Below are 15,356 nucleotides of genomic sequence, written 5' to 3'. Positions count from 1 at the left end.
CCAAATCTTTCACAACTGATTTCGGCTGCCATCAATATTTATATGTCATAAATGATAAGAGATTTTGTAATTATTAAATTTCATCATCTTCTGTTAACCATATAAATAATGGATGACATTGACAAGCTGTGCTTCAAAAAAATATTAATGAAATCAAAACTGGCATTCTTTTATGGAAGTAGAAAGAAAACAAATTGCTCAGTCAACGTTTTTATGGACTAAGGTGATGCAATTTATTTGCACTCTCTTGCCTCTATTCTTAAACCTCTTGATGCAGTCTATCCTTCCGCCCTTAGGTTCATGACCGACATTGCTGTATGAGAAAGTTGGTTGGCAGTGACAAGAGAACGGCACTGCATTCTGTTTATTTACAGAGCACTTCCTGGGTATCTCACATGTATTTGTAACTATACAGTAGATCATGTTCACACTGCACTACGACCCAAGAATATTTGGTCTTTGAAAATCATTATGTTACTACTAAGATTGGCAAACGGGCTCTAACAATACTCCACACACGCGGGACACTCTGCAGAAGCTTGTAAAATTAGACAAGCAAATCCCTTTAAATGAAATTTAATGTCTTCTGACTGACCTAGAACAGTGTGTATGCATGTTTTTTCTTTGATTTGATGTTGCACCTTATGTTGATGTCCTTGGCCTGTGTGTTGTATAATGTGTTGATGTATGCTGTAACTTTCATGTGCTTTTATTGTTTTACATGTACTGTAATCAGGCTGTCCTTGTAAAAGAGAGTTTGTTCTCAATGGCGCTCCCTGTTTAAATAAAGGTCATAATAACAATAATAATAATAATATATCAGAGCCTTCAGCTGTAGATTTAAACTGTGTATTATCAAACACCATGCCATGGCACTGTGCCTGTTGAATGTTGATTCTTCTCACTGTTTCTTCTCACTGCTCCATTTTATCTTTATCATCACATTTTGAAGCAACTACATGAGTTACAACGGGATCTGTCAGGTCTGCAGAGCCGCAGCACCAAAGGTACAACATCTAGATGGAGATGCATCATTTGGTCGTGTACGTTTGCACCTCACCAGTTAAAAGCTATACAAAGCAATACAAAGCACAGATGTATCTCCACATAGGACTGCATAAAGGACAAAAGCTGTGCGCAGGATTAATCTGACTGAGGAACAGTGTGACGTTTATATGGCGATGACTTAGCCTGAACCCTGCTGTCACAGGTCACTTGGCCTGAGACTGGTAGGTTTCTGGTGCTGGACCTGCAGCTGATTTTACTGTCTTAAGAAGCAGCAAGATACATTCATCACTTTATTAGTACTGCAAATGAAGCCATGGAGGATGCACAGTATGTAAATGTCTGTTACAGTATAACAGACAGGAGGGAGGGAGTTTGTTCATGTGTCTACCAGATCCTCTTGTATAAAAAAAACTCTCTCTCACACACACACACACACACACAGCTCTTTAAAAATGTTCTTTCAAAAGCTCTGGACATGATTTTATGCATACAGCAGAGATAGAAATGCTAGATGGTGCAGGGATGATATGCATCTCATGATTATGTAACCTCTTGCGGCCTGTCCTCACTGAGTAGCAAAGGTGGAAGTAGCATGCGCCTTTAACCCTGAAGTCCGTCTTTCCCTTAGCCTAGGCCTAGAGAAAACACTTCTGCAAGTTGCTTTTGGAAAATTCATACGGGTTTTTCGGCAGGGCAACTGTTTAATAATGTCAGTCTCCATGCACCACTTCATATAGAACTCCTCAGCTTTTTAGCTGTAACTTTCTTTTTTTGAACATAAAGCAAAGATTGCAGCTCGAGGAGTAACACATGTAAATGCACAGGAAACTTGCATTGTCTATTTCCTGATCTAATGGTGCACAGTGCAGATGGGTGACAGACTGACTCAAGACTTTCTCACAGTGTTACACACACATACGCGCACACTTTAAGAAAAGTCCTACTTTAAAACTATAAAGCAACATTATGCAAGTATTCCACCTTAAAATAATCCTTTCAATGGTCCACAGACCCGTAAAGTGGCCAAGCAAGAGGCCGGACAAGAGTAAATCCCAGACAAACACCGAGCTGGCCTTCTTGCTATTGGACTATAAGTGATATTACCTGGCTTGCTATGTCTTCTGTTGTTGCACTTGCTTGATGATTGTCCGTATTGGCAAAGTAGTTTTGATCATAGGCCAATTTAGCCCATTTTTAAACAGAGGTTAGCATCATTTGTATTTCCGAGAGTGATATAAAAGTGCATTTCACTCTCTAGGGCCGCCAAGTTGCAAAAAATACCAATTCTTGCATGAAGTTGCCTTAAGTCATGTTTAAGTAGATCAATACACCACTACCAATTTAAATTTAGTTTATCAGAGAGTGATATAATGAATTTGAGGGTAACAGGTTTGAAATGAGAGGCAGACGTAGAGATTGAGAAAGAGGAAGAGGCAGCAGGGAAGTGTTACTCAACACATTACTTTTACAAAGCCTTTAATGAGCAACCGCAGGCACTTGAGACGACTCACACATACAGACATCCGCAGGACACAGCACATCAAAGAGTGGCTTCAGCCTAAGAGTGAAAACACTGTCTACTGCACCGATGTACTGTATAAAGTATGCATGTATGAATGTAAATATTACATGTAAATTCATGTATTTTATGAAATGATCCATTGATGCAAAGACAGCATTATGTGTTACAGAGAGGTGGTAGATCAATATCAATATAACCCTTCCCCATAACGAGAATAAAGGAAACCCACAAAATAAAACCCATTAGACTCATTAGAACTGAACAGTTTTTGTATTTTTAAAATGTGGTTTTCTCATCTGCAAGACACCATTAGCCATATGTAAATAAGCTTTATGTTTTTTTCGTAAACTGTCTAAAATGGGCTGGTTTGTTTGTATTGCATTCCTTCGCAAACATGCAATTAAAATTTTTTTTTACATATGTATACAAAAGACATGTTGCTCTCTATTGCTCATTGTTATGAGCAGTTTATGAAAGCTATTATAAACGCTGCAGCATATAAAACCCAAAATTTCCAGATCAATTCTCATGAAAGTTTTGGGTTTTAAAAGTGCTGATTATACAGCAGCTCTTTTGAGAAAAACAACTTTGAACAAAGGATAACAGCATAACAAATAACATCACCGTCTACTGAGTTCTTACCTTCACTGGAAGATCCTGATAGGTCAATAACCACATATACCTTCCCCTCTGGCTCCAGGTCAATCTGCAGAGAGAGGGGTAAGTGTGGACAGAAGGAGGGTTAAGAGGAACAAGGGGAAGGAAAAAGAAAAGTGGAAGAAAAAGACAAGAGAGAGAGAGAGTTAAGATTACAAATATGAGTAAAAAGCTTTAATGTGCATGCTGTCTATAGCATGGAAGTTATAGCCTATAGCAAATTGTACAGAAGATGATTGGTAAAACATTTGCAGACACACTGTTTAATCCTTGCAATGGTATTTGCCAAGTTGAAAATTCTTCATTCTTGATGCTCATGTCCCGGTAAATTGATTAGGACACACAGATGGTTTCAACACTCTGAAGAGATGACACATGACCCTGCAGCTTTTCTGTCCATAATCTAAGCTAGATGGTTATCTGTGCTTCTGTACTGGACAGGAAGTACTCAACGCATTGAAGTTTTAACCAAAATAAATTATTATTCTGTTGGTCTGGTAGTCAACAAACAGTTCTGTCTGCAGTTCTTACGAGTCTTGCACCAGGTGCCCTAGTAAATATGCAGAAACCTCTTGTATCATGTTTCTGCTTTTTAGACAGACCAATGAAAGAAATAGATTGTCTGGATGAAGCTGGTGGGACAGAAGTTAGCATGGAGAGACGGGCTGGAGTTTTCTCTACAGAAAAATTTGGCTAAAATCACCTCTTCTTACAATTTGTGAACGACTTACACAAGTGACAAAACATTTGTCAGCAGCACAGCATAATGCTAACGCCTCTACCACACTAACTATACAGCATTACTGCAAGCTTACTCATTCTGAAGAAGCATGAACTGCAATTCGTGATCACTGATTGTTTTCTCGACAATTAGTCGATTAATCATTTGGTCAATAAAATGTATGAAAATAGTGAAAAATGTGAGTTACAATTTTCTAAAACCCGAGCTAATCACGTAAAATTGCTTGTTTTTATCAACGATGATTGTTCACGACAGCCCTGTCTGTTATGGTCCAGTAGCACTTCCCTGTGTTCATCTGTTGTTATTATCCCTCTCCTTATGTTCATGTCAGTCTGTGTCCCTGTCTGTCTGTGTGAAGGCGTGTCCATCTGGGCATGAAGATCCACCCCTGCCGACAGTCGTCTCCTGCACACCTGCTTCTCATCCGGCAATCAGCACTCAGCAGCATATCTACCCCGGCCCTGCACTCTACTGTTTGCCAGATTGTCAGTTTGCCTATGTGGTACAGCGCTACAGCCAACTTTTTGTTTTTGTAATTCTCATGTTCTGTAATTCTTCTCCTGTGACTAATTCCCTGTGTTTCTGTGTATCCAGATTCCCAGGTCCTGTGTGGTCTTTGCTAGCCTGCCTAGCTCTGCACCAAGTGACTATACTTCTTGCCAGCTCTGCCTTCCGCTGCTAACCCTGGTTTGCCGCTTCTGCTCCACCGCCACGGCTCACGCACTCATTATTGTTATAAACTTCTTTTGAACGGTGAACTGCCTCGAGTAGAGTCGTGCTTCTGGGTCCAGAATTCTGGTTTATAACACTGTCAATATTGTAGAAGAGGCCCAGCTCTGTGTGCTCTGTCTCGGCCACGCCCAGCCCCAAGTGCAGAGGAGACGCACCTTCTGCACTCCATTAGCTCTGAGGGAGAACTGCTGGTCCTATAAACTGCAGTCCCCTCAGACAAACTGTCTCTTACTCATAGAGTGAATTTCTACTTGAGTGTGCATGAAGGATGAATCATGAGTACAGTTGGGATTTGAATTTATACCCATTACATTTATTCATTCCAAAGCGACTTACAATTTCTATATGTCAGAGGTCACACACCTATGGGTTAAGTGTCTTGTTCAGGCACATTTGTGGATGTGTCACAGTGGGGATTTCAACCCAGGTCTCTCACACCAAAGGCGTGTGTTTTATTCACTGGCCTCATGTTTAGTTTGATGCCCTGGTATTCAGTCCATTATCAACTTTTCTAGTCTGTCTGGACTGCAAATTTATTTCCAGGATAAAAACCTCTTGAGATATAATAATCTTGTTTTCTACACCTATACATGACTGGGGGTCTAGCAGTGCAAGTATTAGTTTAATGAATTTACTCTTTAAATTAAATGTTTTAATTGATTTATTTGACAGCACCCATGTAGCCTATATGCACAACAGCCAATCATGTTGCTATTGCGTGTATTATATACACGCAACCTTAGCCTCAGTGTCTCTTTCTGCACTGCCACCGGTCATGTGACCGTGACCACCAACCTGCATCACATCCTTCTCATCCTCTCAAGTTACACATTCACCAGAGGTTTCTAGCTCAAATAGGATTATATTGTGTGATTTGTGCATATTTTACATAATCTGCTGTATATTGTTATAGGAAAAAGAAAAACTCTTAAGCGATCTGCCCACTCACTACCACCACGAACGTGTTGCCATCCTGTGGGAAACTGTGTGATCGTGACATCCTATTGGGCCAAAATCTCACAGTATCACTTGCAACGGCAGTAATGTGGTAACATGTAGAAGAAAGAAAGTTGGAGAGGAAAAAGAGAGACTGTGGTGTGTGACTTGCAGCAGACGAGAGGTTGACACACATCCTGTCATACACCCACACATCATATATACTCCTCACACACATGCAACACACACGTAGAAAAGCTCTGGGGAGTGAAGACAACTTCTGCTCTACAACCTACTGAGTGTCTGCACGTGTATGTATGTATACAGCCGTGTGTGCTTGAGTGCATTTGAGCTCATCTCATGAAAGCAAGTGGGTATCGGCCGGGGGCTCAGTTTCTACCAGCAGATTGCACCACCCACAGTGTCCATAATCCCCCTTTGCGAGCGCACGCACAGTGAACAGTGCTAAGTGAAGACTTGGTGCAGCGAAGGCGAACAGGCGTGGGTTCAGTAATGTATACAGTAGGAGATGGAAAGCAGAGAGACGGATGAGGGGGAGGACAGAGAAAGTTTGTTGGCTTGTTCCAATGTGAAAGTGCAGGGGGGGAGCACCCTGCCTGATTCCTTTTTTTTTGTTTTGTTTTGTTAAGACACTCTCTTCATATCCAGTGTTTGCTTGTTCCAGGAACGGCACCTTTTGAGGGGATAAATGGATTGTCATTATCGAGCAGCTCCTTACACTGAGAGCATTTTGAGGTTTAACTGGATAATTATTCTCATCCATCTGCATTTTCTACAAGGAACGGAAGGAAGGAAGTCGTTGTGGCAGATGGACAGATGAGGGTGGCAGAATATTACCAGCAGAGGAGGGGGGAGCCAGTGTCTGTTGCCAAGATTTTATATATTATAAACAAGTGAAATTTGGGCTGTTTCAGTTACCAGCGTCAATCAAAGAATAGAACGGCGTTGTGTTTCTGGTAGATATGGAGAGAAGTGTAGGTGTATCAACAATTGCGGTAATGATGTGTTTTGTTTCTGCATCCACGCGCACAAAAATGACAGTGAATAAAACAATGTTTTCTGAAAGGGATGCAATTTTGATTGGGGCTCATTGTTTCATTCATATTAAATTTCATTATTAAACTGTGAAAAATGTAAACTACTCTCTACTCCACTATGCAGATATACTGCTTTTTTTTTTTTTTGACTACTCGGAGGACATAATCAACGCTTTTCAACAATTTGTATTTTCAGAACAGTGTTGTGAACTGTGTGTATGGCAGCATCACAACATCTTTTGTGTAAATCGGAGGTGAAAATGGTTTTAAACCAGTGGCATTCCAACATATTAACTTGGCTACAGCACTTCTTTTGTTTAGTTAGATTATACTTTCTTCTTGATACTACTTAAATGATTCATCTTTTAATTAATAAATGCGTTCAAGTAAATTAGCAGAAAATGAATCCATAACATACAAAATAACATAGATGAGTGTTTCACAATCTGAGTTAGCAAAATTTATTCAGTTGAGACTTGAACTAATTATGGTTCTCATCATCAAATAATCTGTTGGTTCTTTTTTGTAGTATTTAGTACCAGTAATTTAGTAATGCATCAGTGTGAGAGGGAACAGTGACTCTAGTTAACTGGTCACAACTCAAGAAGACAAAAAAGGTCGATGTAGAAAATTGATTAAGCCAGCGGCTGTTTTACTGTGTTTCTAAATCATGCTGGATTTGTTGCACGGTGATCTTGTATACGGGATCTAGCAGAAATATTGACAATTTCTAGGCTGTTTGCTTAATCAATCAATAAAAAAATAATGGATTAACCAAAAAGGAAAAATAAAGTTCTGCTCATTTATACAGTAACCCAACTTTAACCCCATTTCATCTAAAGAGTAATCAGACAACACACAGAGTAAAACTGAAATGAAAAATCCATAGTAATGCTGCCTTTACTAATAAACCAGTGAAAAGACGATTATGACGTCACCAGGAAGAGACAAAAGCAACCCGGCTGTGTGGATCCCAAACACACATACACACCACCTCCCTTACCCTGAGGTCACAGCCCTCCATTCATCAGCTGCTTACTGAGCGTGCTCAGACTCACAGGTGCAAATGTGACTAAATATAGAGCCAGTAGAGGAAGGAAAAGGCCCTTCAGTTTGTGTGTGTGTCCAGGACTGTTGTTGGCTTGTTTAATTCTCATAAACATGGCGGATGAACTGCACTAGTTTTATTTCTGCTCCCCGTTTATCTGAGAGTTTACATGTGTACGCCCACAGAGGTTTATGGTCACAGGAAGGGCATGCAGGAGCGATGGACTCTTTATCAGTGGAGGAAGATGGACGATCTTTGACTGAACTCAAACTCCTGTATTAAAGTCTGTTGTGCTGCACCCCCATCCACAGCCCAACCTCTATTCTGACTGTATGCCTCTACACGTAAAGGGCACATTACGTCCTGCATTGGCACTGGATGTAAACCGTGGTGTGCAGAATCGTCCAGTATGCATATAATAGCTGGAGATACTGGCATGGTTAAAACCAATGGATGCTGTGTTCTGACATGGTACCCATTTATAAAATTAAAGTTGTCTTTACCTGAACTCGCCAACTTATCACATAAACATGAAAATGTTTTGTCTGCAGTTCATTGTATTACAAATAATATTAAAATAAGCTATAATTGACAATTCAAGATGTCTGATAATATAGAAAAGTAACGCACATCAGGGGTAGTTGTGAGGTGCTGATCACTTTCTTTTGTCTCTCAGGTTTTTTGCCTTTATTAGATTGTGGCAGCTGAAGAGAGACCGGAAAGGGGGGAGATAGAGAAAAAGGGGACGACATGCAGCAAAGGAACTGGGCTGCTGCAGTAAGGACCAGGTGATAACTGCACACCGACTGGATCACTTTCAAGCTTACTTTCAGTTCAAGGTGTCGTGTCAACAGTTTTACAAAAGTCTCTTTTACAATTTTGGTATATGGGGAAAATAGCTTCTGTCCTGATGGGAATGTTTGAGTTGCAGTACTGCAGTTGGCCACTGGGACACATTGACAGCAAGGCTATACAGCGCTCTTATTACATCCATGGCTAAACCAAACATGAAAGCTGATACTGCGTACAGAGGTCCTGCAGCAGTTAACACCCATTTCTTAATATTAACCTTAACAATGTGGCAACAGGGTCTCTGTCTTTTTCTATATAGCTAGGAAGGTTTTTAGCTCCGCTCACATAATCCCATGATTTCCAAAGTGAATGTAGAATTGGGTTTTGTACTGGGTTATAAACAAAAACATAAAACACTAAATTGTTCCAAAATATAATTTCCCTTACTCCACACACTTCGTACCATCTTTCAAATGCAAATTACATTTTTATTAGCAAAAAGAAAATACAGGTTTAATTAGTATTGCTATCTACAAAACTGCCCCAAGTCATTCTCTCTATCAACCACAGATGAAGGGCAGTACACACTGTAATGTTACCTCATTTATCAATTTTGTTTAACATGACAAGGGCATCCAGTAACAAAATCACACAATAACACCGATAACAAAAATAATTCTGCATGTCAGCAACTATTGATAAGATTCTACCGATTTCATTTGCAGGTCCAGGAGAGCAAAGTCCACCATCACATGTTCGTCATCATGTGGACTGAGAGTTTCTCTGTGTGTGTAAAAGTGTGCATATTGTGCTGCATATTTAACAGGGACACAAATGAATTTATTTACCTTTTTTTGAGAACACCCTCAAACTGTACAGTCATTTATGGGGAAAATACACCAACGCGGAGGAAAATTAAATTGCAAGCTTTAACTCAATTGAGCAGATTTCCCTCCATCCGCCCTAATGCATCTGAAGTATGTTTTGTGTGTGTGCGTGTGTGTGTGTGTGTGTGTGTGTGTGTGTGTGTGTGTGTGTGTGTGTGTGTGTTTGTCATAATCAGTCATTCTGTTTAATATTGAAATGCCATGATTATTCATCACAATTATACTTATTATAATTAATCTTTGTGGAAAAAATAAATTTATTCTACTTAAATGGAATGTAACTAATAAGTTAACAAACCTTCAAATGCAATCTGTGTCGTTTTATAGCCAAAAAACTGAATTCAATTAAAGGATAACAAATGCACACACAACATGCACTCCCACTCAGGCTGTTTGTGTCGTAAATATGTTTGGTCCAACAGGGAGCGCTTAATTTACTGCACTGGGGGAACAGAAATTCAGGTCCCCACTAGCAGAGATGTTTTTTTGAGGGTTAAGACATGGTTTTAGGTTTCAGGTTACAATTAGGTTAAGGTTAGGCATTTAGATGTGATGGATAAGGTTACGGTAAGGGGACAGGGAATGCATTATATCAATGAGATGTCCCCCCGGGGATAGTGGAACAAACTGTGTGTGTGTGTGTGTGGTGACAGCTCCTTGTGATTCCAACTGGCCCAAAAATAAAGGTCCTTCAGCATGTGATGACTCCTGTCCACACCTGCCAGCTCTGTCACACACTATACACACACAAACATACCCACAGTCTGTTGAGGTTGAAGTGAAAGCACATGACATTACTGAACTCTTGGCTCAGATTCACTCTAGACACACACACACTTTTTTGACTCACTTCTCATTTATCTGAGGTAGATGAACCCCAAAAACAGATTTTCAGATTATTTTCTTTACAGTGATAAATGGTAAAGATACAACATTTCAGCTGCTGTGTTTGGCTTAAATGACACACGTGAACAAAAAAAGAGGACGGGGACAGAAAATTGTGTGTCATGTGTGTTTCTATAGTTTTGGCATCTCAGTGTGGACATGAAGCTTCACATTTTTCATCTGAAAATGAAATCTGTGAAAAGACGGAACGCTGTTTGGCACATAAAAAGGCTATTTCAAATTCATCAGCAGTTCCATGGATGTAGTCAAGAAAAGAATCAAAAAAAGCCGAGAGAGAAAAATGACAATGAGAGTGACTGAGAGAGACAGAGAGAGAGAGAGAACAGGGAGCACATTGTGTTTTATCTGTTCTCAGTGACAGAGAGCACACGGCCTCTGTGGAGTGACACACTGCAGACCCTTCACACACACACACACACACACACACACACACACACACACACACACACACAGGTTTGAACAGCTGTACTTGTGAGGACCCTCATTAGACAACACCAAACCTTTCTACGGCTGGCTATCATTTGAAGCTTATCCGGCAATTCTTTGATCCACCACACTCCACATTTCTGTTGGCACCAAAACAGTATTGAGCTTTAATACCAAGCAGTGCTCCTGTATTGTACATAGTGATCTAGTGTGAAAAAAACAGATTTAAATCGAAGCAGCCAAGGCAGACACACCCTGCCTTTTAGTCCCTTGCAAACGGTCAGAAATGCTGGATCATATACTTCCCATAATGCAACCCTATCTCCCTGTCTGATTAACACCCATTTCCAAACTCCAATGTGCAGTTTTCTTACACAGGTTTTTAGTAAACAAATGTGTGGTCTCCAAGCCAAACATGAGATATATGCTTGTGACATCAGTATGACATCATTAGGCTCCTCCAGAGCCACAGGCGACATTAGACAACTGTTTTCAAGTAGTACTAAACATGAATAATAAACTTTGGATGTGGATTTAGATGTGAGGACTGCCCCCTTAACCTTAGCCATAAAACCAAGTCTTAACCCTGAAACAGCCTTTGAAGAAGTGAGGACAAGTCCACACTCTCGGGGGAAGACAAATTGGTCCTCACAAGAATAGAAGTACAGGAGCAAAGTCTACATGCATGCAGGGAGAGAAACTGTACCACCAAAGAGAGCCAACTGCAGAGTGTACTTTGAAATACCGCACAGTAACCAGCATTGATGGATGGACTGAAATGAATACCTTTTACATTTGATGTGTTAAGAGTCAATTTATAATGAACAAATGGACACAAATAAATAAATAAGAAGAGCTAAGAGCAGAACATATTCAGATGCAGCAAACATGCACACACACACACACACATTCAGGCACTGGAGAATAACTTTATACAGCTGGACTCACTCCTGCTGCTAATGCACTGGATTTACTTCAAACAAACCAGAACAGTCCCCCCCCCCCCACACACACACAGCCTCCTGTCGGCAGCCACTCGTGCCTGTCCTCCTGTTTAGCCGTGTCTGTCTATGCCTAATTTGTCCCTGTTGAATAAGTGATGCAGCAGCATTGTGGACAGGCCAGCTATAATGACACACGCGTATAAACACATTCGCACACACACAGACTCTCTGTTTTCTATGAACTACTAAGCCCTCAGTTAGTTGCACAGTAAATATAAGGTTATTGTGTTAGCTGTTACAACTTGGATATATTTCTGTTAGTAAGGCAGGGTTACCAGTTATCAGATCTACCAACTTTCTGGCACAAAGACAGGGAGACAAGAGGAAGAGCTGCTGGGAGGATATTTAGGAACATGGGTTGACAAATGTTTCCAAACAGAAGCCCCAGCAAACAACCTGCCACCATTTTTATGATTTATGTCATCCCTCATAAATCCTGAAGAGGCAAAAATATAAAGGCACGTATTTTGGTAACTTAAATATGTCAGGAATGTCCATAGATTCAGCCCATAGCCAATATAGCTGATATACAGTGGGTACGGAAAGTTTTCAGACCCCTTTAAATTTTTCACTCTTTGTTTCATTGCAGCCATTTTCCAAAAATCAAAAAAGTTCATTTTATTTCTCAGTAATGTACACTCAGCACCCCATCTTGACAGAAAAAAACAGAAATGTAGAAATTTTTGCAAATTTATTAAAAAAGAAAAACTGAAAATCACATGGTCATAAGTATTCAGACCCTTTGCCGTGACACTCATATTTAACTCAGGTGCTGTCTATTTCTTCTGATCATCCTTGAGATGGTTCTACACCTTCATTTGAGTCCAGCTGTGTTTGATTATACTGATTGGACTTGATTAGGAAAGCCACACACCTGTCTATATAAGACCTTACAGCTCACAGTGCATGTCAGAGCAAATGAGAATCATGAGGTCAAAGGAACTGCCTGAAGAGCTCAGAGACAGAATTGTGGCAAGGCACAGATCTGGCCAAGGTTACAAAAAAATTTCTGCTGCACTTAAGGTTCCTAAGAGCACAGTGGCCTCCATAATCCTCAAATGGAAGACGTTTGGGACGACCAGAACCCTTCCTAGAGCTGGCCGTCCGGCCAAACTGAGCTATCGGGGGAGAAGAGCCTTGGTGAGAGAGGTAAAGAAGAACCCAAAGGTCACTGTGGCTGAGCTCCAGAGATGCAGTCGGGAGATGGGAGAAAGTTGTAGTAAGTCAACCATCACTGCAGCAATCCACCAGTCGGGCTTTATGGCAGAGTGGCCCGACGGAAGCCTCTCCTCAGTGCAAGACACATGAAAGCCCGCATGGAGTTTGCTAAAAAACACCTGAAGGACTCCAAGATGGTGATAAATAAGATCCTCTGGTCTGATGAGACCAAGATAGAACTTTTTGGCCTTAATTCTAAGCGGTATGTGTGGAGAAAACCAGGCACTGCTCATCACCTGTCCAATACAGTCTCAACAGTGAAGCATGGTGGTGGCAGCATCATGCTGTGGGGGTGTTTTTCAGCTGCAGGGACAGGACGACTGGTTGCAATCGAGGGAAAGATGAATGCGGCCAAGTACAGGGATATCCTGGACGAAAACCTTTTCCAGAGTGCTCTGGACCTCAGACTGGGCCGAAGGTTTACCTTCCAACAAGACAATGACCGCACACCGCTAAAATAACGAAGGAGTGGCTTCACAACAACTCCGTGGCTGTTCTTGAATGGCCCAGCCAGAGCCCTGACTTAAACCCAATTGAGCATCTCTGGAGAGACCTGAAAATGGCTGTCCACCAACGTTTACCATCCAACCTGACAGAACTGGAGAGGATCTGCAAGGAGGAATGGCAGAGGATACCCAAATCCAGATGTGAAAAACTTGTTGCATCTTTCCCAAAACGACTCATGGCTGTATTAGATCAAAAGGGTGCTTCTACTAAATACTGAGCAAAGGGTCTGAATACTTATGACCATGTGATATTTCAGTTTTTCTTTTTTAATAAATGTGCAAAAATTTCTTTTTTTTTTTCTGTCAAGATGGGGTGCTGAGTGTACATTACTGAGAAATAAAATGAACTTTTTTGATTTTTGGAAAATGGCTGCAATGAAACAAAGAGTGAAAAATTTAAAGGGGTCTGAATACTTTCCGTACCCACTGTATGCGTCCTGACTCACAACGCATTTATTTTTTGGTCCATACAAAAGAATTTCACAGAATTGATGAAACTGTGGCATAACACCCCAATTTGCAATCCATCCGATTATATCCTCAAAAGGATTTCTCTGTCATACAAGTGTGGCACAAAATAACTACAGTATGCAGGTCCTCGCTGCCAATATCTGTATGTATGCACCGTACATAACATGTGATTCCAAATAGGCATCTGTGCAAAAAGCAGTTAGTGTTAGTGGTTCCTTGTGGTTTCACTCATGTGGAGATAGACATCATTGCCTGGAAGAGAGGCTGAGATGGAGGAGAAACATGTGCATCAACCTCTAACTGACTCATGGCAGGGTTGATGACATGCATGAGGGAGGGGGAGGACACAGGGGAGAGCTGTGGAAAGAGAGAAAACTCTGGAAATATTGGTAGAGAGATGACAGGACAGATAAAACTACCCACAAAGACAGAAAGTAATTCTCAATCACTGTGACAATGTGCCTGATTCCCACTCCCATAGTTAGCTATTAATGGATGTAGGCAAGCAACAAGAAGCGCAATTCCACTCCAATGTCCTCCAACATCAAACTTCAGCAAAGCAGTCTATAATGATTTAGTTAAAAAAATGTTAAATTTTACAAAGTGGATAAAAACGAAGGCTAAAATGAAAAGAACATAAATTCTAGGAAATAAAATTATGTCCAATTTTGTGTGCACACAAATGCATGTTTGGCAAATTACAGATGGATCCAGTTTGAAAGGCTGCAACAAAATCATACACACAAAACTGTCTGACGATCCAAACCAATATTGTTTCATATTCGCATTGACCATATCTCACTTAGCTCACTCTTGAAAAACATACAGCGTCTGGAGTACACATAAGCTATAAGTTCATTAACACCTTCACTGCAACCCCCTTACATTATGAACAGAGCAGGAAAAAAGCAGCTGATGCACTCCATACGTTCAGCTCCTCTATAATCCTCTCATAAAACTCGTCTTCATTGCTCTCAGCATGAGTGGAGAAGAGTGGAAGAGACCGCCCACACACCCATCTGCTTCTATAGCTACACATCCACACGTACATTATTATTATTATGCACAAACACACACACACACACAAAATAAGATAACATAAAGGCATACACAATGCAGTGGTGTTAACATTTACACCATAATTTGGCTTTCCTCTCCTATTAAGCAGCATCATAAACACACTGCTGCACACATGTACATATAGAAGTACTCACACACACACACACACACCAGACTATGTTGCTGTCTCTTTTAAAAAAAACACACATACACAGTACACACAGGGTTTATCATACTGTCCTTTCCCCCAGCACTGACTCAAAACATACCTGAATCAATATGGCCGAGTAGCTATTAGTTCTTATTAAAGATTTATATTAAGGCTGTTTGGCCTTTATAAACAGCACACTGCAGACCACAGGCGGTCCTGAAACAACACACTAC

General features: G+C 40.6%; 1 protein-coding gene across 1 annotated transcript in view; it reads right to left on the bottom strand.

Annotated features, from left to right (window-relative positions):
• LOC119912380 (protein kinase C epsilon type-like) overlaps nucleotides 1-15,356 on the bottom strand; it is an 82,186-nt gene that overhangs the window by 47,540 nt on the left and 19,290 nt on the right. The window contains 1 exon segment of the mRNA XM_038731557.1: nucleotides 3,173-3,236. Within this exon segment, the coding sequence (XP_038587485.1) occupies nucleotides 3,173-3,236 (64 nt within the window).

This window comes from Micropterus salmoides, unplaced genomic scaffold (genome assembly GCF_014851395.1).
Source record: "Micropterus salmoides isolate LMB-PRFRI ecotype aquatic unplaced genomic scaffold, ASM1485139v1 Ms_hic_scaffold_2, whole genome shotgun sequence".
NCBI classification, from domain to species: Eukaryota; Metazoa; Chordata; class Actinopteri; order Centrarchiformes; family Centrarchidae; genus Micropterus; species Micropterus salmoides.
This window is presented reverse-complemented; position numbering and strand designations above follow the sequence as displayed.